Source organism: Schistocerca serialis, chromosome 5, assembly GCF_023864345.2.
Source record: "Schistocerca serialis cubense isolate TAMUIC-IGC-003099 chromosome 5, iqSchSeri2.2, whole genome shotgun sequence".
NCBI classification, from domain to species: domain Eukaryota; kingdom Metazoa; phylum Arthropoda; class Insecta; order Orthoptera; family Acrididae; genus Schistocerca; species Schistocerca serialis.
Genome location: NC_064642.1, coordinates 72167815 through 72193786, shown reverse-complemented (window position 1 = coordinate 72193786; position 25972 = coordinate 72167815). Strand labels below are relative to the sequence as shown.

At 40.4% G+C, this 25972-nt stretch overlaps 1 protein-coding gene across 1 annotated transcript in view; it reads left to right on the top strand.

The window, feature by feature from the left end:
- The window catches only part of LOC126481464 (zinc finger HIT domain-containing protein 2), a 48239-nt gene that overhangs the window by 11690 nt on the left and 10577 nt on the right, over positions 1–25972 (top strand). The window contains exons 3-4 of the mRNA XM_050105240.1: positions 326–497; positions 23945–24059. Coding sequence (XP_049961197.1) covers positions 326–497; positions 23945–24059 — 287 coding nt within the window. The remainder of the gene's footprint in view (positions 1–325; positions 498–23944; positions 24060–25972) is intronic.

Sequence of the window (25972 nt, the reverse complement as noted above, 5' to 3'; positions counted from 1 at the left end):
GGGACCTTTGCCTTTCGCGGGCAAGTGCTCTAGGAATTTTGGAAATTGGAATTTCGTGTTACATCCATCTCTCTTACATCCTTTTTTTATATCATTATGGTCTCCACGTGTGTGGATAGTTAGCTGTGACCTGTTTAGTGATTTAACATAGGACCAAAACTTACTGGGATTTTTTGTCATATTGTTAAATAGAATTTTACTGCATGGAAACTTGCTGGCGGGCTAATAAAGTTTATATTTTATTTACATCTTGTAAATAACAGCTAGTTTACTTTATTGAGTGAGGCTATGCATTTCTCATCATCTGTTTTGGGCGTGTGTACAGACTCAGATGATGAACGTGATCTCAGTGAACGACTTGAAGGTGTGGACTTAGATGATGCTGATTCTGTGTGGAAGTGTCTCACAGAATGCGAGCGACAAGAATTTGAAGCTCTTGTAAGAGAAGGCGATATTACAGATGTCTTGCCACTCTGGGAACCTTGGTGGACTTACAGGTATGTCTTTTACAGTTGGGAAAAATGGTAACCTCTGTGTATAAAAGAAATTCTTAAGTCTCTAATGTAAAATCTTGAGTAAAGCCAAATACCTGTGATATAGAAGAGGTGATGAGTAGTGGCTAGTCACATATAAAATGTAGTTGAACGCTGTACCTCAGCTTTTTTTCTTAGAAAACAGCGAGAGAGAGATGTGAAGTTTTCTGTCTGTCCTGTGAGTGTTTCAGAAAAGCTGATGGGTAGTATGACCCAGGCAGCTTGGATTGCAAAACAGCTATTGAAATCAGCCCGTTTGTATTGAGTAGTAAGCTGTGACTGGGTATATCACATTGCTCCTGACCACAGTTTTGTAGTGGCGATTCATGAGAGTAGACAGGTGGTTAGTGTATCATGGTCATATTCGTGTAAAAATGTATGCAGTAATTACAGAAGTTGATATATGACATGGCTGTTACGAAAACACCAGAATGAAGGAGGCCACCACATAGAACCAGGTGAAACAGGTACAAGAGATAATCTTGACATTGTAAAATGAGGTTAGTGTGTCTAGGCTCTTGGTCCAAACCAGGAATATATTATCGTTAATCTGAACCAGATGACAGGTTTATGATTTTGTGTGGCTAGGAAGGTCAGGATGCTCTGCAATTACCTATGCTTGTACCATGGATCAGATTATATAGTTCATTAGCTAATGTTTCATAGATCATATTCACAATAAACATTGTTGGCTGAATTAATGAATGTTCATTCAGGGTGGCTATTTTGAGGCGGAGATAGCTGATATCCTTCCCATCTTTGCCCTATCTGAGATTGTGCTTCATCTCTAATGAACTTGTAGTTGATTGGTCATGAAGCCATTATCTTCATTTCTTTTCCCAATGGAACTGCTTCATTGAAAACACAGAATCAAATCTAATTAGTACACCTAAAGACACAAAATGGGACTAGAATTAGTGGGACATGGTGATTTCTCTCCACAAATGGAGTCCACTTATAAACTAGTTTTCAGTTGCAGATCAGTGGCTTTTTGAGAATTCAATATGAAAAGAAAGACACATAAAGCTAAAGTATTATGAACTTAATGTGACAAATTTTCACATGTGTTTATTATGGGTTCAAGTCAGAAAGTGGAGTAAAGGGTTGTGCCAGCTAGGGTCTTTTCCTCTACAGTACATGGATTGGCATCTCATCAGTTTTGCGTAGGTAATGGAGATGTAGTTTTAAATAGAGATGAAAATAAAGGTGATGGATTTTGAGTTGAGTACCATTCCAGTCAGGGTGTTCTCTGCAGGCGACACACAGTTTTTGGGATTTTGAGAGACCTGTGAGAAGTGGGCGACTAGTCACCAATAAATTGAAGGTTGGCATCATTAATGTTATGATGCTGCATGGGAAAGCAGAGGAGCAGATCAACTTTGGGGAGTGTAGAAATTTGTGACTTAGTGAAGTCAAATGGAAGGGAAGAGGAAGAGGAAGGAGGAAAATGAGGAAAGGATACACACTTTGTTGATGTGGCAGATGAGAGGCCAAAAATGGAATGAGTTTAATAGAAATACCATCCGTAGAAGAATACGTGGAAGATGTGGAATATACAAGTGGTAGGATGATGATGATGCAGATGAGCACAAGTAGTGAGGCGAAGGACTTCACCCAAGTATGTGCACCATGGAAAGGAAATAAAGTGGAGACCGTCGAGAAATTCCTAAAAAAATTAAAGACTGAAATTACAAACGTGGAAACAATAGTGACGAATGGCGTAAATGCCCAGTTGGGAAAGGAAAGACAAGGGAAAATGAGGAAGGAGAGAAACTGGTTGATTTTTGTGAAAAACCAGGTTTGATTGAGGGCAGCATGTGATTGAGGCAGAAAAACAGCTAAAAGATAACAGGGTATTGGTGGGAAGAGAGAAGCATGAAGATGCTCATTGACTACTTCCTGACGGAAAATCAAAATCGTAGACAGCTGATAGATGTAACTGTACTTCTGGGATTTAGATGGAGACCATCAGGTAATGGTTCAAAGATGAGGGTGGGGAGAATAGAAGGAATAAAAGCAGGAAGGCAGAAGAAAATAAAAGTGTGGAAACTAAAATATAGGTAGGTACAAGAAAAGCTCAAGGGTTAATTAAGCTTAAAATCCAAAGCACTGAAAGTAGGAGAAGAGTGTGGTAGGTTCAAAGATGTATTTGAAAGCTCTGCGGAGAACAGTAGTGGCAGAATGTCTGGCAGGGCAAGGAGACACATTGATAGAATGAGTAGGTGAAGGAAACAATAAAAGACAAGGGGAAAGCATAGTATAAATGGAACAGGGATAAAAAGGAAGAAAGAAAATCAAAATACCAGGAAAGTAAAAAGAAGTGTAAGAAAGTGGTATTGGAAGAAAAGAGGAAATGCTGGGAGGAATTCACATGTAAATTGAAAAAGTATGTTACTAGATGAACAGCTAATAATGCAACTGGAGGTGATAAGGAAAAGATGGAAAGCACTTTGACAAATTACTAAATGTGAGAAACAGCAGAGAATTGGAATAGAATATGGCAGTGAGACCTGGGGCTGGAAGAAGAGAAAAATATGATATTACAGTGTTAGAAATAGAACTGGCACGGAGAAGAATGAAAATGGGAAAACACCTGGGATAGATGAAATGGGTGCAGAGATGATAAAGGCAGTTGTACCTACCAGGCTAAAATGGTTAAGAAGACTGCTAAGATGCATACGGATTCACAAATGTGTGCCTGAAGAATGTGGAATGGGAATAATAATTCCAGTGTTCAAGAATGGAGACAGAAAAGTATGTGATAATTACTGAGTGATCGTACTCATATCACAAGCAGCACAAAAAAAGATAGATAGAAGAAGTTGAAGAGCAGTTAGTAGAGGAGCAGTGTGACTTTCAACAAAGATAAACAGTGGACCCAAGTTTTGGTATGAGACAGTTGATGAAAAGTCATAGGGGGTATAGAAAAGACCTGGTGATAACATTTCCTGACTTGGTGAAGGCATACCACTATGTCTCAAGAGAAAAGATCTGGGGAACCTTGAGCTGGAAAACAAACGATTGAAATTCTTGAATCAATGTATGACAAAAGCTTCAGCTGTACCCAGATAAAGTTCAGAGAACTAATTGGTTTAGGAATGTTATGGGGTTGAGACAAGGAAGTACGGTGTCACCTTTATTATGTATAATGGTGATGGATGAAATCATGAGAGGGACAAATGAAGCACATAGAGGAAGGCAGATTAAGTTATTGCTATTTGCTGATGTCATTGTGGTGTGGAGAACCAACAGTAATGATGTAAAAGAGCAAATAGACATCTTAAATGAAAAACAATCAAGAAGCTGGGAATTAAATACAGTGGAAAAAAACAAGGTGGTGGTAACCACAGGAGAGAAAGAATGCAAAGGGTGAATTAATATTTAAGGATAGGATACTGAAATTGTGGATGAGAAATGTGATAATGGAGACTGCAAGAACAGCAGCAGAAGTTAGGAAAAGGCTACAGCGGAGCAATCCATTTTGCCAATGTGTTAGGGGCTTAGTCTGGTGAAGGGAGATGCCAATGAAGTGTAAGGAATATCTGTACAAGACACACTTTATACCCATGCTGACATATTCATCGGAGACCTGAACAGTGACAAGAAGAGAGGACAGTAGAAACCAAGCAGGTGAAATGAAATTCCTAAGAAATTTGCTATGGAATACAAGGAGAGACAGAGTGAGAAATGAAGATGTTATGAATGAAATTTGGGTAGAAAAGTGCTGTGACTCGCCGATCTTTCAAAGTGCTGCCACGCAGTTACGCGTGTCCTCTACATGCGGCGCTGTTTGCCAGCCATGCAGCAGCAGCACCACCTAAGCGGCCAGCCAGCCAGCGGCCGCTAGACTCGAACTCAGTTATGCTTTGACTGTTAAAGTGTACACACGTCTTACTCTGTTTACTTGATCTATGACTTTCATGTATTGCGTCTTCCTTGAAATATATTTGTTCAACTTGAAGTTATAACAATTGGCGACTAGGTAGTGATTTTTCTTTTCCATCGTTGACCCACATGTTTCCATGGCTACTTTAGAGCAACTATTGCAAGGTCTCATAGAACGGTAATCGCTTCTCACAAATGCGATTCGTGATTTCGGTGCGGTATCAAATGTGGGGCGTCTCTCGTTGTTGTCTCTACGTCCTTTTCCTCCTTATGACGAGATGGCGGAAGACTGGTCTGATTACGAAAAATGCCTTCGACAGCACTTCTTGGCATTTCATGTCGCAGACGAACAAACATGTAAGTCTCTGTTCCTTTCATGGATTTCGCCTCAAATGTATCGGTTGTTGTCGCAATTGGTTCCTTTGAAAGATCCTGTGTCTTTGTTCTTTGCAGAAATGTGCTCACTTATGTCCATCTATTTTCAAAAGCAAATGCATATGGTAGCCTCTCATGTTGCCTTTTATCGTTGTCAAAAACAACCGAATCAATCCTATCACGCTTGGGCTGCTGAACTTCACGGCCTCAGTAGAAAGTGTCAATTTGTTACTGAAGTTCACAAAGAATCCTATGCCAATTCCATGGTACAGGATGCTATTATCCGATTGGCGCCCGACAAGGAAGTTAGGCAACGTGCCCCTCAGTTGGCAAATCCGACTCTAGATGAAGTCCTATCCGTCACTCAATATTTTGAAATTTCTCACGCCGCTGGAGTGCAAATAGAGGCATGGGGTGACGTCGGGGAAATACAACCTCTGTGCGATGTTGACGAAGCATGTGGCGTGTCCCCGCCGGCCGACGTGGCCGCAGTACGCTCCCATGCGCAGCCTCAGCCTAACTGTAAACAAACCTCTAAGAAACTGCAGCAAAACCCACGGCAACTTCCTTCATGTCCACGGTGTTTTACGAAACATTCACGAGAAGATTGTCCACAATGTTGGGCCGTGTGTCACAAAAAAAAAAAAAAAGGGGTCATGTGTCATCCGTTTGCAAATCCGACCGCATACATGATATTCATGAACATGACGCTGATTCTGATTCTGTGTTGTCTGTCAATTGTACTTCTTCCCTTTCAGGGAAGTTATTCCTCACTGTCCAAATACTTGGTTGAGATGTTTGTATGCAGGTGGATACTGGTTCTGCTGCCACTATCATCAGTTCTCAGACGTATCTTCAGTTGGGTTCTCCAATCCTGTCACCTGTCACTAGGCAATTACAGACTTACAATAAACAGAAGATTTCTTTCTTGGGACAATTTGATGCTGAGGTATCTTACAAATCTGTCGTTCCCACTGTTCCCATATTTGTGGTCGACCATAGTAACACGGAGAATCTTTTTTGTTTCGATGCCTTTCACGTTTTGGGTTCTCCATAGATGACTCTGTCAATATCGTCGCTGATGCTATTCCTTATGCTCAAATGGATTCCTTGTCGACGACATTTTTGTCCCTTTTTTCTCGTGGGTTAGGCCGTGCAAACGACTTTAAAGCTCATATCATGCTCAAACCCACTGCTCGGCCTAAGTTTTTTTGGGCTAGGCACATTCCTGTGGCCCTTCGTGATCAGGTCAAACAGGAGCTGGATCATCTCACTGCTTCAGGGGTCTTGCTTCCTGTCACTTCCCGTGAGTGGTCCTCTCCTGTCATTGTCGTTGCTAAGCCAAATGGTGATATTCGTCTCTGTGGCGATTTCAAAGCCACTGTAAATGCTCAATGCCTTATCGACACTTACCCTATGCCTCGACCTGAAGAATTGTTCACTAAACTTGCTGCAGGCCAGTATTTTTCTAAACTTGACCTGTCAGAAGCTTATCATCAACTTCCTCTCGACGCTGCTTCCCGGCAGTTTCTGGTCCTTAACATGCCTTTTGGTCTCTATCAATACCAACGATTGCCATTCGGGGTTGCCAGCGCCCCTGCTCTCTTTCAGCGATTCTTGGAGCAATTATTGCTCACTGTTCCTGGGTGTATAAATTACCAGGACGACATTGTTGTCACTGGCTCCACCACTGACAAACATCTTCAAAATCTCCGCACACTTTTTCATGTCTTACAGACTGCCGATCTTAAGTGTAATCTTCAGAAATCAAAATTTTTTCAGGCACCTATCACGTACTTGGGGTTTCAACTCTCTCGGGATGGTATTCGTCCACTTCAGCAAACTGTCGCTGCGATCGATGTCCTTCCTCGCCCTACATCTGTTAAGGAACTGCAGGCCTTCTTGGGGAAAATAGCATACTATCACAAGTTTTTACTGTTTGCTGCTTCAGTGGCTCAGCCATTGCATCGCCTGTTGCATAAAAACGTGCCTTTTCACTGGTCCGCGACATGCGATGCGGCTTTCCAGAAATTGAAGACTATGCTGAAACAGGTCCCGTGCCTGACTACTTATCGACCTGGCCAATATCTTGTTCTTGCCACAGACGCCTCTCAATACGGGGTCGGTGCAGTCCTTGCGCACCGTTTTTCTGACGGTTCTTAACAACCCATTGCTTATGCCTCCAAAACGCTCACGGATGCCCAACAAAAGTATTCCCAAATTGAAAAATAAGCTTTGGCCATTATTTATGCTCTTCATAAGTTTGGCGTTTTTCTCTATGGATCCAAATTTCATCTTGTTACGGATCACAAATTACTTGTTTCCTTGTTTCATCCATCAACGTCACTTCCCGACAAGGCTGCACACTGCCTCCAGCATTGGGCTCTTTTCTTGTCTCGTTTCAATTATGAGATTCATTTCTGGCCAACAGCTCAACATGCAAATGCTGATGCACTGTCTCGCCTTCCCATGGGTCCTGATCTGGCATTCGATAGGGACAAACTTTAGTGTTTTCATCTGGATGTTGCCGAGCAGCAGGTCGGGTTCCCCATCACCGGGGACTGGCTGGCGGCTGCTACGGGTTCTGACCCTACTCTCTCTCGGGTATTACGCTGTATTCAGAAGGGTTGGCCAGATCGTCCGTGCGCTAAGACTTCTTATCCGTTGCGGAACTACTATGCTTTGCGTTACTGCCTCACGGCTAGGGATGGTGTTATCCTCCTTTCCACCAAAAATGCTTCGTCGCGTGTTGTGGTACCTGCGTCTTTGCGTGCTTCGGCCTCGCGCCACCTTCACCAAGGGCACTGGGGTGTGTCTCCCACAAAATCTCTGGCGCGCCGCCATGTGTACTGGCCCTGCATCAACTCTGAAATTGCACACATGGTCGCTGCCTGCGGCCCTTGTGCGTCACAGACCGCTGCCCCGAAGTCATCTTTGTCACCGTGGCCTTTGCCTGAGAAACCTTGGGAGCGTATTCATGCTGACTTCGCGGGACCTTTTTAGGTACTTATTGGCTTCTCGTTATTGACACCTACTCTAACTTTCCTTTCATTGTCCGTTGCACGTCGCCTACCACCGCGGCAACCACCAATGCTCTCGCTCGCATTTTCTCTTTGGAAGGCCTTCCCTCTACTCTTGTTACTGATAATGGTCCGCAATTTGCCTCTTCTGATTTTGCGGATTTTTGTGCCCATCATGACGTCATGCATGTCACGGCCCCTCCCTTCCATCCACAGTCAAACGGTGAGGCTGAACGACTGGTCCACACATTTAAGGCTCAGAGGAGGAAACTTCTGACTTCTTCGGCTGCTGATGATGCGCTTCTCCAATTTCTGGCTTCCTACCGTTTCACCCCCATGGGCGACCACAGCCCGGCTGGCCAACAGCCCCGCACGCTACTTCATCTTCTGCAACCTTCAACCTCACGGCCGCAGGTGCCTTCCCTTGGCCGGTTCACTGCCGACAACCTTGTATGGATACGGGGATATGGCAGGTGGGCAAAATGGAGTCCTGGCTGCATCTTACGACACCGTGGCCAACGCCTGTATGAAATCAAGACGGACACAGTGTTGCAGTGCATCATTCGGACCAGTTTCGGCCTCGTGCGCCAGCAACGCCTGTTCCGGATGCCGCTACACCACCTTCGGCTCTACCTGACGCTTGGGATACTGGAATCTCTCATTACTCACAATGCAGTCCTCTCACCATCATATCGGTGCCAGCACAAGAACTGATGCCACTAGGAGACGTGCCCATGCAGGAACCAGATGACCATCATCTGTCGGAGCAACTCTACTTGCCTCCTTCTCCTACGGATGCGGACACATCGCCCATGTCTCCTGTTATAACAACCAGACTTGCCACAACGGGCAGATTGGTTCACGGGGCCCCAGCAGATTCGACCCCCACGCCTCCTGTCATCTCGATCCGTTATCATCGGGGACACTTCCGTCCGTACGGGAAGCCTCCTCCTCGAGACTTTACGGCCAGTCAAACAATACCTATGGATGTTAGCAATCTACAGGCCACCTCCATCAAGACCTGTGCAAAAACTTCAAAGGGTGGAAAAGTGTTGAGACTCGCCGATCTTTCGAAGTGCCCCCGCGCAGTTACGCGTGTCCTCTACATGCGGCGCTGTTTGCCAGCCATGCAGCAGCCGCGCCACCTAAGCGGCCAGCCAGCCAGCGGCCGCTAGACTCGGACTCAGTTATGATTTGGCTGTTAAAATGTACACACGTCTTAGTCTGTTTACTTGATCTGTGACTTTCATGTATTGCGTCTTCCTTGAAATATATTTGTTCAACTTAAAGTTGTAACAAAAAGCTGAATGAGAGAATTGAGAACAACAGGTTATAATGGTTTGGATGTGTAAAGAGAATGGAAGAATACCAAAATGAATGACAGAGGTGAAGTTGGATTGATTCAGTAAAGACAAGTTTAAGAAGAAGACTGATGGAAAGATAGGGGAAAGTGGACAAGTACCATAACTGTCCCAATTCAGCCTGATGCTGGATAAAGGGAAAACAAAGACAGCAGATGTTGAGTCACAAAACTGAAACCATTCAGTATTTTTTGCAGATTATTTGTGGCTGCATTTGGCCATAAAATATTGCCTTAAATTGCTGCTCCCACAAATTTCATATTTTCTTCTACTTTTTTTAAATGAAAGTTGTGGTGACAGCCTAATCTGCAGTGTGTATCTTAATGTATACTTTAGGTTGGAAGATGTTAGTTCGGTTGCTCATTGGCAGAGGCAAAGAATGTGATCTCATAATAAAGAGCTTGGTTACAGTTACTGATTTCATGAGAAAAACTCTGCTACAGTTGCTGATGCCAGAAGAAGCAGCTCAGCTACAGATTCTGTCTATAGCAGACAATCAGCCACAGTTACAGAACAGCTGAAATATTGATTTTGGCTACATATCATGTGCTCATAATATTGTTTTTATTGTTATGGCAGAACTCTTATGACTATTTGCAATTACAGTTGCTGTTCTTTTGGTCATATTCACATTAGGATTTTTCACAATTACTTCAACTGTTTGCTATGAAATACATTTTCTGGCTGTTGCTCTTTTGTTGGATGGGTGCAACCAGCATTTGATGCATGTTGTGGCATTCCTGTCATACCTTGTGACAACCTTTACAAATGTTACTCTGTAAAACATGCAAGTAAAAGCATAACTTCTGTCCTGTGATGTTGTCAGAAAATCTGGTGTGACAGATTTTAAGACTGAGCATAGCACAGGTAAATGAAAGGAGGAGAAATATTTTTTATTAAATATATAAAAGGTGCTAATCTTTAACAGTAATAAGAAGTGAGTAATATAATGTTATATAAGCAGAGTCAATTATGAAAGGCTATTTTTCTCAAAATTGAAACTGAAGATACATTAATATCTATTTTACAAGTTTATGGGTTAACTCACAGGCAGAAGTGATGTGCATAGTCAGCAATTTATGTGAAAGGGAGGAATGTTGTATTATGAGAGACTGCAATACTGTAGTGGAGAAGGGAAATGAAAGCTGGATTATCGAGGCAAGCCGCCTAAGGAGGGCAGAAAAATGAAATCAGTTACAAACCTGAAATTTTGTGCAAAGGTTGTCACAAATACTGTTATTAACTCTAGCACCACTAATCTCGGATCTGTCACATGGATGTCTAAGGGGGGCAAAAACTGCCCTCACATTCTTTTCATTTTTTAACTTTTGTTTGTTGGTTTGTTTTGTTTTGATTATTTAATGAACTAGGAATTTCTTTACTAGGTTGCAATACACTTTCCATAGTTTCCAGGAACAATATAACATAAAAATTCCATAAATAAAGTAATGAATGTGAGAAATATTATTATATTTTTATCATGAAACTAACACTTTCACATAAATCGAACTTATATTAAGAAATCATAAGAGAACATACAATATCAAACCACAAATAAGAAAACAGAAAATCAAAGTCAGAAATTACAGTTGAGTTTTCCTTCCTACTCACTTTCACTTTCAATTTCACAACCTTTGCATATGATTGTTTTTGCAGAATGAGTGGAACACAGGAACACCTGCAACAAACTATAGGCACTTTTGTCATCTTGTCTTTTTCCTCTTTAGAGTTTTTACTCTTCAAACAGATGTGACATCTTCTTCTTGAATAAAATTCAATAGATTGAACAGTTGCAGTAATGCTGGGCAGCATTTTCCCTAGAACACTTTCCATTACAGAGATTATAGGCTTTTGTAAACCGATGATATTCTTTGCTCTCTCTTCCACAGTTGACCTAACGCATTGTTGACCCAATTCTAGCAGATACAGCCTTCTTACGTTATGCTTCTTCTTATTCCAGTTTGGGTTGTTTATCACGAAAATTGTTCCAGCATTGCGACAGGCCATATCTATCAAGGTGAAAAAGAGAGACAATGGCCACCTTCTCATCCCTCGTTTTACTGAATGATGTCGCATCATTTGATCAATGCTGTCTATGCTCCCTTTGGTTTCATTGTAGTAGAGATTGATGTTTGTATTTTTTTTCTCTGTCGATTCATCCACCTTGTTATTATTGTGTTGTATGGAAAGAAGTAGGTTCTTAGTAGGCTTCAGTTTGGAGATGTATGAAACTGAGGTAACCGGTGCATTGCCTGTTTTCGGATCTGTGAATAAGAACTTAGAGGAATATAGCTCTCGACCCTGCATCATCTTTAGCTGTTCTGGTATGTGTTTTCTGTTACTCTTCAATGTCCCCCCCCCCCCCCCCACCCACCAAAGTTAACTTGACATCATTGTAAATCTCCTCGGCTAGGTCTATGGATGTATAATAATGATCTGTTGTTATATTTCTTCCCATTCCTGCCAGTGGATTCACTAGGCGTCTAACAAATGCCTTTGAACTCTGTTCCTCGGCAGGTCTTTCATCCGTCCCTGCATAGACTTCCATTTTTAGAACATACTGGTTGTGTGGATCTGATAACATCCTAATCAATATGCTATACTTCCCAGGCTTGTCTCTCATAAAGATCTTAAAGGGACATCTTCCTCGAAATAGGGAGAGCATTTCATCGATCGTTAGATATGCACTTGGTATGTAGTATTTCACAAACATTTCATCAATTTTGTCAAAAACTTCATGAAGGGGGAAAAATTATCTTGCTTTCGTCTTGCGGTTCTTGTTTCTTTATCATCAAATCTTATCATGGACAGAAGTTCTCCACATGGAATACGACTCATTGTAGCTATGTAGATATTCTTTCCCAGTACTTTCCCCCATAAGTCCTCAAGAGGCAGTCTAGTGTCATTATTTGTGCCCATGAGTTTCAAAATACAAATGAAGGCCTACATTTCTTCTATGGGTGTAAGTTTTAAGTTCTTATTATGAGCTTCTTGGTTTGTATAGTCCGAGATAATCTTCATTGTTTCGGGCGTTATAAACTTTTTGAAAGATTCTGACACACTAGAGGTCAGGCATTCATGAGTCAAACCTTCACGAAAATTCACTATATTTTGTACTGACCTGCGTACTTGCCTTGGAGGCGCAGTAATATATTCCCTACCGCTTTTTGCTGTAACAGTGATGCTGGAAGTAGCTGCATGCTGTTCATCAGGGGATGAACTCTGTGAACTTGACTCATTTTCAATTGCTGTGTCACTATCATATGTCACAACTGAACCATCATCTGCTGGATCATTTTCACACCTTCACTTGCTTCATTTATTATAGCTGGCATCTCTATATCTGTGAGAAACCTCTGATAATGACAAGACATTTTATTAGAACTGCGAGTAATGTACAACTGCTTGAACAACAAAGGAGATTTATTTCAAAACAACAATGCCAACACAATACAGCAGTACCAACAGTCAGAAACTGCATTTTGGGGCAAAAACTGCCCACACTTAAATTAAATATAATAGGTAGATTTAAATAATTCACAAAAATTATAAAACCATGACAGCACATACCCTAGATATTTTTCTACAACTGCCTAAATTCTTGCTTCTTCACGCCAACAAATAGGTATATTACAAAAATAAAAGAAATACTGCAGGCAATTTTTGCCCCCCCCCCCCCCCACGCCCGCCTTAGTTAATAAAGAAAATACAGACTAAAGATGTAATAATAATCTAAGCTGTGACATGATCACACCACACTTCCAGAGATGTTCACATTCAGATATGGAATCAGAATATAATCTACTAGTCATTTGGAGGTATATTTAATGTAAAAGACTAAATATAATATATGGCACAGAAAGAAAAAGCACTGATCAATTAAATGTGCAGTGGTGAAAATTTGAAGTTCTCAAGGACTGCAACCAGTAGATTGAGCAACAGCATAAAATGATGCTCAGCATGAGAGTTTGTAGGAACTGCCTGGTGACACAATGAAATCGCACAGTGGACTTGGCATTTATTCTGTGAAGAATGTTATTTACGACGTATTTGTTCTTTGGTTTTGTTCTAGTACTATGCCATCTCTTTATATATATATATATATATATATATCTTGGCTTTGGTATTGTTCCTATGTTCAGTGATGTGCAAAAATAGTTATATTCTTGAACACAATTACTCTCTCTCAAAAATAATTATTAATTAGCCTCAGTGGCCTTAGTGGCGACCCCAAACAGTGAACATAAAGAAAATTATGATGTACAAACAAGAGAATTCAGCGACTTTAGAAAGTTCACAGAGGAATGAGGAGGTGCACCTCTTGAACCTTCAAGAACAGATACATGAACAACTTGAAGCACTGAAGTTAGTATTGGAGATGCCTATTACTCCAACATTAAACATGCGTGCGGCCGTACAAACCGACAGCACAACAGAAAACATGCAGCACATAAAAATTCAAACACTGCTGTTCCTGCCGGACAAACTGCAGTTATGGTTTGCCGTGGTTGAACTCACGTTCGCCCAAAGCAAGATCCATGATGAGCAGACGAACTTTGTGATAGCAGTGTTTGCACTGGATGTTAGAGCAGCAACCGCAGCAGGAGATGTGATACTCTGACCTCCAGCAGAACGACCATACGGGGCGTTGAAAAATGTTTTACTCACCAAAATGCGTAAAACGTTAAATCGACGCATATGGCCAGTACTTAAAGAAGAAGCTGTAGGTGACAGGACACCGTCGGAATTTTGGAAGCATTTGCGCGGTATTGTCAATGCAGAAGAATTTTCAGATGCAACGCTCAAACACATCTGGCTAGATCAATTATCAAGCATGGTAAAAGCCGCACTAGTAACTCATGAAAAGGACAACATGCAGAACCTCTTGGAGATAGCAGACAAAGTCCATGCAACCATAGGCAATCCACAGATGGCTTGCATGGCAATCTTTAACGGGGAAGAAGCGTCAGAAGTGATAGCAGCAATACAGAAGACTCAGCATACGAACATCAACAAACAAATACAAGAACTAACAAGACAGATGACATTATTGCAGCAACAGGTCTCACAATTGTTACAGAATGAAAACAGCAAGGCCAACAGCGAAATTCAACAGGAACGGGTGTGTTGGTACCATCAACGCTTCGCGGATAGAGCAACAAAGTTTTCGCAGCCATGTACATACCCAAACGTGAGCGGCAGCCGGCAGTAGGCTCAGCGGGCCGCGTTAGCACAGAAGTGTGCCTGAACAACGAGGTGAGATAGACGCAAACTACAGACGGGTGAGTAACGTCTTACCACCTTCAAACACCTTTATGTCAGAGAAGTCAAGTCGAACCGTTGCTACCTAATAGACTTAGGATCTGATGCGAGTGTGCTCCCCTTTACTGGCTATCAGGGAATGGATGGCACTCTATTGATGCAATTAACTGCAGCAGATAAGTTGCCCATTGTTGCTCATGGCACACTTAAAATTGAAGTCGCTTTAGGTTTCTCACAAAACAGTCAGTGGACCTTCATTCTAGCAGAAGTGTCAGACGCAATATTGGGTGCAGACTTTCTTTGTGACATGCACATTACCACAGATCTTGCTAATGCACAGATTAAACGAAATCAAGAGACAATAGAAGGCATCACGGCATGTGACACTTATTGTGCTGGCAAGCATAACTGTGACGCAGTGTCACAAGCCGTAAATGATAACATGGTCACAGAAAAATCCACAGTAACTCACAAAACTGTACACTGCATTTACACCACGCCCGGTCAGCCAATACGTCAATGACCGTGCAGGTTAGCACCCGATCAATTCGTGGCAGTGAAAGCAGAATTCGAGGCATTACTGGCATCAAGTGTCATATGTAGATCAGACAGCCTGTGGGCATCACCCATACATTTGGTAAAGAAAAAATATGGGTCATGGAGACCATGTGGTGATTACAGGAAGTTAAATGCATGTACTATACCAGATCGTTACCCAGTGCCTAATACTCGTGAATTCCCAACTCAATTAGCTGGGGCAGCAATCTTTAGCATTATTGATTGTAAAAAAGCTTATCATCAGATACTGGTCGCAGAAGAAGACATACCGAAAACAGCAGTTACAACACCTTTCGGTTTTTTCGAATATGTCCAAATGCCTTTCGGGTTAAAGAACACAGCTCAAATATGGCAACGATTTATTGATGAAGTGTTGCACGGGTTGAAAGGATGCTTCGCATATCTTGATGACATATTAATCTCATTAACGATGGCAGAAGCACACGAGAAGCAACTATCCACAGTGTTCGCCTGCATAAATCAGTACGGAATAATAGTCAACAAAGCAAACGGCGAAAATGGCAAGTGACAGTTCTAGGATATGACGTTTTGGCGGAGGTCATATGCCCGCGAAAGGACAAGGTAGCAGTAATCGACAACATAAACCGCCCCGAGACTTACCAACAACTAAGAAAATTTTTAGGCATGGTAAATTTCCATAGACAGCATTTGCTGCCAGATGCACTAGTACAAGTGCCCTTGACAGACGCTCTCGCAGGTAAAAATGCAAATGGCAGACGACCATTGTAAAGGAACGTGGACATGGAGAGAGCATTTCAACACATAAAGGCCGACTTACGAAAAGCAGTACTCATTACTCATCCGGTACCAAAAGCACCTCTGTCAATAGTAGTCGATGCCAGCCAAGACTCATTGGGAGCCACACTGCACCAGAAAGTAAATGACAAATGGCAGCCTTTGAGTGTTTTCTCACAAAAACTTACAGACCCACAAAGGAAATGGAGCGCATACGACAGAGAACTATTAGCGATATATGAAGCTATCTGGTACTTTCGCCCCTATGCAGAGGCAAGAGCATTTATGGTATACACCGACCATAAACCAATAACCTTTGCATTCAGTAAGTCGCAGGATAACTGTTCTCCATGTCAATTTTGCCACTTAGAATACATCAATTAATTTACTACAGACATCAAGCATATCAAGGGAGCTGAAAACATAGTCGCCAATTTCCTATCGCGGGTCTCTGCTGTTTCACAAACCACAGACTATGATAAATTAGCCGCAGCACAAGCTAATGACGCACAACTGGACTTTAGTTAAAATTAATCCAGCCGGCTGGCACAAATGTGAAGATACAGTGTGACATAGCTATGAACAAATCCAGGCCTTTCATCCCAAGGCAACTACGGAAAGAGGTTTTCAACAGCATACACGGACTCAGTCATCTGGGTAGCACTATGCCATCTCTTTATATATGTCTTGGCTTTGGTATTGTTCCTGTGTTCAACGAGATGCAAAAATAAAGTTATATTTTTGAACGCATTACTCTCTCTGGAAAATAATTATTAATTAGCCTCAGTGGCTTTAAGTTCACCAAAGATGAGAAGATCTACAGTCATTGAAATGATTACTGATACTAGAGAGAGAGAGACATCTTAAAAATCACAAGTAGGATAACAAATAAGTGAATAAAATAATGAAACAAAGAAACCACTTATATGTACAAGATGAGGTAAGAAGTCAGTGCTGCAAATTATTGTGAAATGAAATCAATATTGTGAATGAAATAGGAAAAGGCTACACAAAAAGAAAAGAAAAGAGAAGAGAAGAGATGACTGTGAGTAAACAGATATTTTTGAAGAGTGAGAAACATTGATAGTGATATGATAAATGAGATCAAATTCATTAGCGAAAGAAGGAACAAGAAAATAGATAAAAATATGCTCTCTTCCAGTGTACAAGCTTTTCAGCATGGATTTGTAAGGTTGCTTGTATGGATTTTACCTTGGTAGTAGCGCAGCTTCTCGTTCTTGTTTCACTTCCTGCTGTAATTTGATTTTGTGATATGTTTTTAAATAATGAAATAGATCTTTGGTTTCTATACTCATATTTTTGGAGGAGGTAGTATGGACCAAAATAAGAAAAAAAGTCCAGTAAATATGTATTCTAAATGCATACCTTAAGAGCTGCCTCTAAAAGTTACTTACCCTACAGTCTTGGCAACAACAGTACCTGTACATTTCCAAACCAGGATCCCTTACCTCAAATTAATACATTTAAGCTTTCTAAGTGTTCTGCCAATAAATCACAGTCTTTGGTTTGCTTTACACACAACATAATGTGATTTTTCCAATTTAAGTTATTTGTAATTGTAATTTGTAAGTTCTTAATTGAATTTACAGCCTTTATAGTTATCGTGTAACATAAATTTAGTGGATTTCTTTTAGTACTCATGCAGACAACTTCACACTTTTCATTATTTAGAGTCAATTGCAGTTTCCACATCATACAGATGTCTAAATCCTTTTGCAACTGGTTTTGATCATCTGATGACTTTACAGGATTGTAAATGACAGCATCATGGCTGCTCAGATTGTCTCCTATGTCATTTATAAGGATCAGGAACAGCTGGGGGCTTATAACACTTCCAAGGGGAATGCTGTATATTACTTTTGTTTCATTTGATGACTTTCCATCAATTACTCCAAACTGTGACCTTTCTGGCAGGAACTTATAAATCCAGTTGCACAACTGAGGCCATGCTCCATACACATGCAATTTGATTAGAAGATGTTTGTGAGTAATGGGTTCAAAATCTAAAAATATGGACTCAATTTGACATCCCCCATCAATAGCACTCATTACTTCATGAGAATAAAGAGCTGCTTGTGTCTCACAAGAATATTTTCTGACTCTGTGCTGGCTGTTTGTCAATAAATTGTTATCTTCGGGATAATTCATAATGTGTGAACACAGTATTTGTTCAAAATCGTACTGCAAATGAGTGTTAGTCATGTGGTTCTGTAATTCTGTGGATTACACCTATTTTATTCCTTGGGCATTGGTGTGACTTGCAGCTTTCCAATCTTTAGGTACAGAACTTTCGATGAGCGAGCAGTTGTATACGATTGCTAAGTATCGAGCTGTTGTATCAGCATACTTTGAAAGGCACCTGACTGGTATACAGTGCACACTGGAGGCCTTGCCTTTATTAAGTGATTTAAGCAGCTTCACTACGCTGAGGATATCTGTTGCTAAGTTACTCATGTTGGTCGTTAATCTAGACTCTAATTTTGGAACATTTGCTTCGCCTTCTTTGGCAAAGGAGTTTTGGAAAACTGTATTTAGTTACTCTGCTTTAGTGGCTATTTCAGAAGCTACTTTACTACATCATTTACTTCATCATTGACATCAGTGACATCACCATTTTTACCATGCAGGGAAGACATTGGTTGTGTCTTCTGCTGGTATACTTTACACGTGTTAAGTTCAGAGGCGTTTACCCTGGGGATAATGTAGTGAGACACAGAAGCTCGGTGAGCCACCATCTGCAGGTCTACCTGGGTAGTGATGTGCATAGGCATCACCCACTGATGTCAGAAGAAGTGACAGTCAGTGTGCACTGCAGCCGATAGACTGCTTGCCCACCTCAAACCGTGGACTACAGCATAGGTATTCAAACCATCGCCCCAGCATGATTGACATCGAAGACGTGTGCCTGCTCTGGGTGGCGGTCGTCAGTGAGGTGGTCCTCATGGACTGGAGTGCAATGACAAGTTAGCAAGGCAGCTACCAATCCGGACTTGAACACACATCTCACAGGTGTGGTGGGTGTCCTCAGGAGGTAGTCATCCAGTAGGTGACTTGGCAGTGAAAAGATGACAAGCAGCTAGTGTACACTCTTTTGTTCAGGTGAGTGCCGGCAACTTCCAAAGTGTAAGTCCATAGTTTGTGAGTGGCCGCAGCACCGTGTATTGTGAACAGTCTTCGTCTCAAAGTTAGAGGCTGATGCTAGCAGCATAGGTCAGCATCACATACATACCTGTATACTATCTGAGAACCTTTGAGAACAGTCAGAGGGTGGGAGGGTCTGATTCAAGTACTATTTATGCAAACCAGACCGACTAGTGCTTTCCTCTTGCTGATGCTTTAGCCAGGAAAACGTTACAAGTTAGAACAGTCACTTGCCACCATGAATTAATAGTGACTTCACTTGGTCTGCTTTTCTTGGCCGGTCAGCTTTGCCAGGTGCCCTGTTGTAGCTGAAAGGTGGTTCAGCTTTGCTTTTCAGTGGTTGTGGTGGCCGTATTTTGCAGCGTTGGTGTACTGAATAAGTATCCTCATACTCTGAGTATCTCTTTTTACTTCACAGTACACGGTCACCATAATGTTAGCACCTCACCCACTGTGGTGTCATTTTGCTGCATTGGATTTTTACTTCACAGTACACAGTCACCATAATGATGGCACCTCACCCACTATGTGTCATTTTGCTGCATTGGTGCCAGGCAGTTCAGTTCTCCAGACAAGGCCATGGCACAACACATCATTACTCTGTATACTTCATATGCCTTGTTACTTCAGATACTCAATTATATCTGTTGCTTTATGTACTTTACTATTTCAGAAGCTACTTTACTACATCATTTACTTCATCATTGAACTTCAAATTGCTGCTTTGCTTTGCTCACAAAAATGACTGCACAGCAACAAAAAAGAATATTACTGACAAACTTCACATTTCTTTACGTAACAGACAAAATAGAATGTAATCTAACCATTATTTCACTTTAAACAATATATTTTTCTTCACCCTTGCCTGAAGGGCATGTTACTCAAAATGCATTGTCATATAGGGAACTGAAATTAATTTCGCTTTAAACTGAAGAACACATGGCTGTAACATTACTCTCAAATGCTGACACAAATAGAACTTAATTTAATATATGAAATCTTTCCCTCTACTGCTGCTTGTGAGGGTTCTCTTCTTCTTGGAGTGATCTTCTTACTCATTTTGGATGGATCCCACCTTCCATTAGATTTCTCCTGTGAACTGACTACTATTACATAGTAAGAGGGCCTGGTAGGCTCATAAATAGGGTTTGTTATTCCAGTCGATTGATAGTAACTTTATACAACTAGCTAATAACAAGAACAAACTCTCCTTATGATCCTGAGTCAGATTTAGTTCTGTGTTATACGACTCCACAATTACCGAGTCCCATGATCGTGGAACTTCTCCATGGATGGAGGTCCATGGCATACTGCCCTGCTCTGCAGACTCTGAGCCCCTGCCCACTCTGACACCACGTGCAGCTGTCCAGTGCTCCAAGAATATCTCCCACATAAAATCACCACACCAATCCAAACAGAAGATAATATCCTTTTGCCTATAACTAGTGCAAATTCCTTGTCACTTTTTCATATTTACCAATTTCTTTAATTTTCTAATAATACTTTCAGACAATTTTGTACACTCAAGATTCTGTTCAATTTTCCCATATTATATTTTGTTAAATTTCTCATTCTTTCATATTGTGACTTACATCATATTTAATGTACTTTTTGGCTGAAAGAGACTCATTATTTCATTGTTATTGGACCCAAAGACAAAATAAAAACTGACGTTACATTTAAATATTTTTTACTTCTATCTGTTGGAAACTTTCATTGCTTATCAACACACAAAAATTACATTTACATTCTAGTACTGATTGAAAATATTATTACAGTACATTCTCTTATGATCAGCTGACGAATAATAGAAGAAGAGAGAGAACCAAAAAAGGAAGAATGACTTCATCCAGCTCGGAAGGCACTATTTACCAAGTAGTTTATTCACTAAAGATCAGCGAACCTCATACTATTCATTTGCTCAAAATTCATCAGCCCCTGCTCCCCAGCCTAGTTTTAAAGCAATGAGTGAGCTCTACATTTATTAATAATCTACATCTAAGTGTAATACGAACACATAGAAGTCTTCAAATATTTCAGATTTCACAAATACCATTCCATTAAACATCACATATGCATTGAAAGTTGCCTTCTGTACAGTCAGAAATTCTGAATACATATACTGCTGGTAATTTCATCACCACTGCATTTACTTTGTCACATAATACTACTTCAACGTTTTCATTCCCTAATGGCTTACATTTTATCTCAGCTTTACTTGCATCAGTCCTAACTATTTGCCTTTCTATTTATAGAATAAAAATCCACTTCAGTTGCTAGTAATTTTGTTAATTTATTCCACGACCAGTTTTGAAACGTAAAGCTTCGTTGTCGGGTGTGAGCAAATGATTGTGGGAACATAAATGTGTGGCAGTCAAGCCCATTTCAAACAAACACAGGGGAGCATGCCACCAGCAACTACGGCAACTGTCTGGACAGCATGACAATCAACTGGATGTATCCCGCCAATATGATTCAAATTGTTGCATTATTCTGAACTTTGTCACTCATTTTGGGAATAGCTAATGTACGCTTAACAAAAAATCAAACACTTTTGCTTTATACTTTTCTCTGTGTTGGTTGTTGATACAATGTATTTTCCCCTCCTGCCAAGCTTATTTTTGACATCAAATCACCTCTCTGTTAGTTGCTGCTCTGTAGATATGGTGATGATCTCCTTGTCTTGCTGTTGGCTGGAGCCCCTTACAATATGGTGGCTTTCCTTTGGTTGATAAATTCCTTCTGCTTGTCAGTTGAAAATCTTTGTACAGCTTATCTGTGAGGCATCAAATTTACGCTTGTTTCCTCTGTTATATTTGTCAGTGCACTGTTCAGTCTTATCACAAATATACCCACTTTGTATATTGAACACTTGCATAGCTTCAAACTCTTGACTTGTTTCCACTGATTGTGTGATACAACCATAAGTAACTGCTCCTCACTTCAGCATCTGCCGTTAAATCTTTGTAAAAGCTTAATATCACTGTCAATACATTTTTCACTGCCACATTCAGTCCATGTAGTCCTACAGTCATGAGTTCTTTTTGTGGTGCCAAGGTGGAAACCCATTCTCAACTGACAGGCTCCAATTGCAAGGTACTGACCTAGATTTTACCTCAGTAGTATTGCTGCTTCTCTTTGTTGTATGGCTTCCTGCTACAACTTGATTTAGTGACAAATTTCAAATAATGAACCCAACACATAGAAGATGTGATCTTTCCACATTTTTTGACTCCATTAATACAGTGATGATTAGTTTGTCTTCAGAATTTAGACAGGAGACATAACACCGGTCAATACTTCAGCAATTATTGAGCTAGTTTCGTGTGTGTGTGTGTGTGTGTGTGTGTGTGTGTGTGTGTGTGTGTGTGTGTGTGTGTGTGTTTTTAATAAGTGTATTTTGTATAACAATTATGCCTGTTATCAGAGGCATCACTGTCACTAATTCCTCCTCCTGTTAAAATTCTTATCTTGTACCATTTTGAACTGTCCAGATGTCACTTGGGTTCTGTTAGTGTTACGGAAATATTTATTTTAAAAGGCAGTTTCCCAGCTTCTCTGTGTTCTTGCAAATGTATTGTCATGCATTGCATGATGTTTCATGCCTCAGATCTGAAGGATTCTCCCAAAATGCATTATGTGTTGATAAATAAAATTATTTTGGTGATCAAAACATGTTTCAGCATTCAATAATAATATAGGTTGAGTGAATGCATAGTTTTTGAAGGGCTTTTACTTCAGTTATTATAGAAATTGATTCAAAAGCTTTCTCAAAATATTTGAACTGATGTAAAAAAATATTAATTCACACATATTGCTCTGTTTTGCAATTTTGTCCATGACTTTTGTCTGTACCCAGTTCCAAAACCAGCTTGTTCCTTTCATTGATTAAAAACAAATGTTTTGCATATTGCTCTCTTCCTCTACAGAAGTTCTGTATGTTAGTTTTGTCAGTTACTTTTGTATTGCTTTGCATCTAGCATTAATCTTTTCTGTTGAAACACTGTGACCTCCTGGTGCCTTTCCGTTGCTCAAACCTTGAATGGCTGTAAACATTTCATGTGGCACTACTTCTGGAATTTAATTTCTACAGCTACATCTACATCTGTGATGCCCAAGTCACCTTATGGTGCAGGGCAGAGAGTAACTTTGTGTACCATTGTCACTCTCCCCCACCCACCCCTCCCGTTTTCCTTTTCCAGTCACGAATCGTCCACAGGAAGCACAATTGTTTGTAAGTGTCTTTATGAGTTTAAATCTCTCTAATTTTACTTTCATGGGCTTTCTTGTGAGCTATATGTAGGAAAACTGACTCTTAGGTGACTCCACTAGGAATTTTTATTTTCATGATTAACAGTGTGTATGTGATTGTTCTCTTTAACTACACTAAGCATTGAATTTGTTCCTATAATGCTTACATAATTGTTAGGTTCTGTGTTGTCATACACAGTTTCCCTCTGAAGAACCATTCTTGTTTTTACTGAATTTTTGAATTAAAATATTCTGTTTTCATCTTGAAGTGAGTTTCTTTGTCATTTATCAGTTTCTTTCAGTCTCTGTAGGAGTTTCTGCCTCCGTATCAGAATGTGATCACATTGATGAGCAGGTTTGAATGATTTTTTTTCCTCAAACGAGTCCTATATTCTGTACTGTAATGTTGTTTTTAATTTTCTTGTTTACAATAAAGCCTACATCTAAATTTCCTCCCTGTCATGTTCTTTTTAAATAAAATATGTCCATTGTTAACTTTAGTAGCCATTTTTCCTCAATTGCTACTTCAATTATGTGCGTCATGTATCATGATAAACACAATTAAAATCATGATAAACATAATTAAAATATAGATGGCATGATTGTTATTCTATTTACTCTTCATATTTTTACAAAACTTCTTATGCCTCTAACATTATCTTTTTTTAACTTTTGAATGTTTCCTGATTTTCAAATGTGATATACATGTTCATATACCTAATCTATTTGTCTGTCAAAATCAAACAATGGAAACTCCAGGTAATCTGTTTGTTTGTTACAGAAAAGAGAAAGCTCTTGTGCAGGAACTAGATGAAGCATGTTGTACTGAAGAGGAGCCGTACATAAAAACTTGCCCTCCGCTAAAGACTGGCATCCCTCATTTTTCACATTTATCGGTGAATTATAGATACTTCTCTTTCTGAATATTTTGTGGTAATTCAGTTTATACTTTTTACTGGTCATTTCTTTTTAACTTCAATTTGTAACAAAGGTTTTGAGTAACATTACACCATGATTTTATTGCAACAATATATTTTGCAAACACAATCTCTTTTGCCCATTATAAATCAGTTCTGGTGCTGCAGGTTCTGAAGTGCATATTTGCTTAATACAAAGGCTGAATCCATTAATTACTATGTTACTTAAAATATATCTAAGTTTCACAATAATTTAGTTACATGAGCAGCAAGAATAATTTATAAAATAAAAGTCTGAACACTAATTATTTTCGCCGTCATCAGTCCAAAAACAATTTGATATTGCTGTGTGTGCTAGTCTACATTGCGTAACTTTTTTTATATCCACATAACTATTGCATCCAATGTCCTTTTGAACCTGTTCACATTATTCAAATCTTGATCTCTCTCAACAGTTTTGACCTCCACACCTCTCTCTATTTTCAAATGAACTATTCCTTGATGCCTCGGGACGTGTTCTATCAACTGACAGTCTTAGTCAAGTTCTGTCAAAAAGCTCTTTCCCCCAGGTTGTATTCTGTCAGTCATTTCATCCTTTTATAGATAATTATTATTAGGGTTTTTTATGAGTGTGACTAATTAAACTGATAGTTCAGAAATACTCGCACGTGTCAGCACCCACCCTCTTTGGTACTGGGATTATTACATTTTTCTTGAAACCTGAAGGTATTTCAGCTGTCTCACATAACCTTGCTTACCAGGTGGAACTGTTTTGTTGTGACAGTTCTCCCAAGGATCTTAATAATACTGAGGAAATGGTGTCTATTCCAGGTGCCATGTTTGTTTTAAGTCTCTAAGTGTTTCGTCGAATTCAGTGTTGCATCACTCAACTATCTTTATACATTTCCTCTTCTTGCTATAATCATGCATGCATCTACAGCTTTGCACATGCATGCATCTACAGCTTTGCATTTATCCACTAGCCAATCTTACTTTGCCAATTTGCACTTCCTGTCAGTTCCTTCATTAGCTGTCTCTTTTGCCTCTTCTACCTGCTGCATTTTTATACTTTCTGTTAATATCAATAAAATTTTATATTTCCTATGTTATTCAAGGTTTTTTGCTGGGCTTTGTTTTTTCCGTCTGCTGGCTTCACCACCTATTTAATTCCTTTCCACCCTTTCAGTTAGTTATTGCCTAGTTGTTGCCTTATGCTCTCTTTGAAACTCTCAGCAATTTCTGGTTGTCCCAACATGCCCAGGTGCCATCTCATTAATTTCTTACCTTTATGAAATTTATTCAACTTAAGTCTGCACCTCATAACCAGTAAATTACGGTAGTGTCCACATCTGCTCATGGAAATGTTTTGCAGTTTAAAACCTTCTTTCTAAATCTGTCTTACCACTATATAACCCATTTGAAATCTTCTGATTCCCCCATGTCTTTTCCAAAATACAAACTTTTTTCATGATTGTTACATTTCTTTTCACCTAGTTCACATTTTCTTACTGCTTTTCTTCTTCTCTTTTTTTTTCTCACTATCAAATTTCAGTCTCTATCTCTCTCTCTCTCTCTCTCTCTCTCTCTCTCTCTCTCTCTCTCTCTCTCTCTCTCTCTCTCTCCCCCCCCCCTCTCTCCCTCCCTCCCTCCCTCCCTCCCCCTCTCTCCCTCCCTCCCTCCCTCCCTCCCTCCCTCTCCTCCCCCTCCCTCTCTCACCCCCTCTCTCTCCCCCCCTCTCCCCTCCCTCTCTCACCCCCTCTCTCTCCCCCCCTCTCCCCTCCCTCTCTCTATCGCCCTTTCTCCCCTCCCTCTCACCCCTCCCCCCTCTCTCACCCCCCCTCTCCCCCCTCTCTCACTCCCTTAATGTACTGAATAATTCATTTTATCTCATT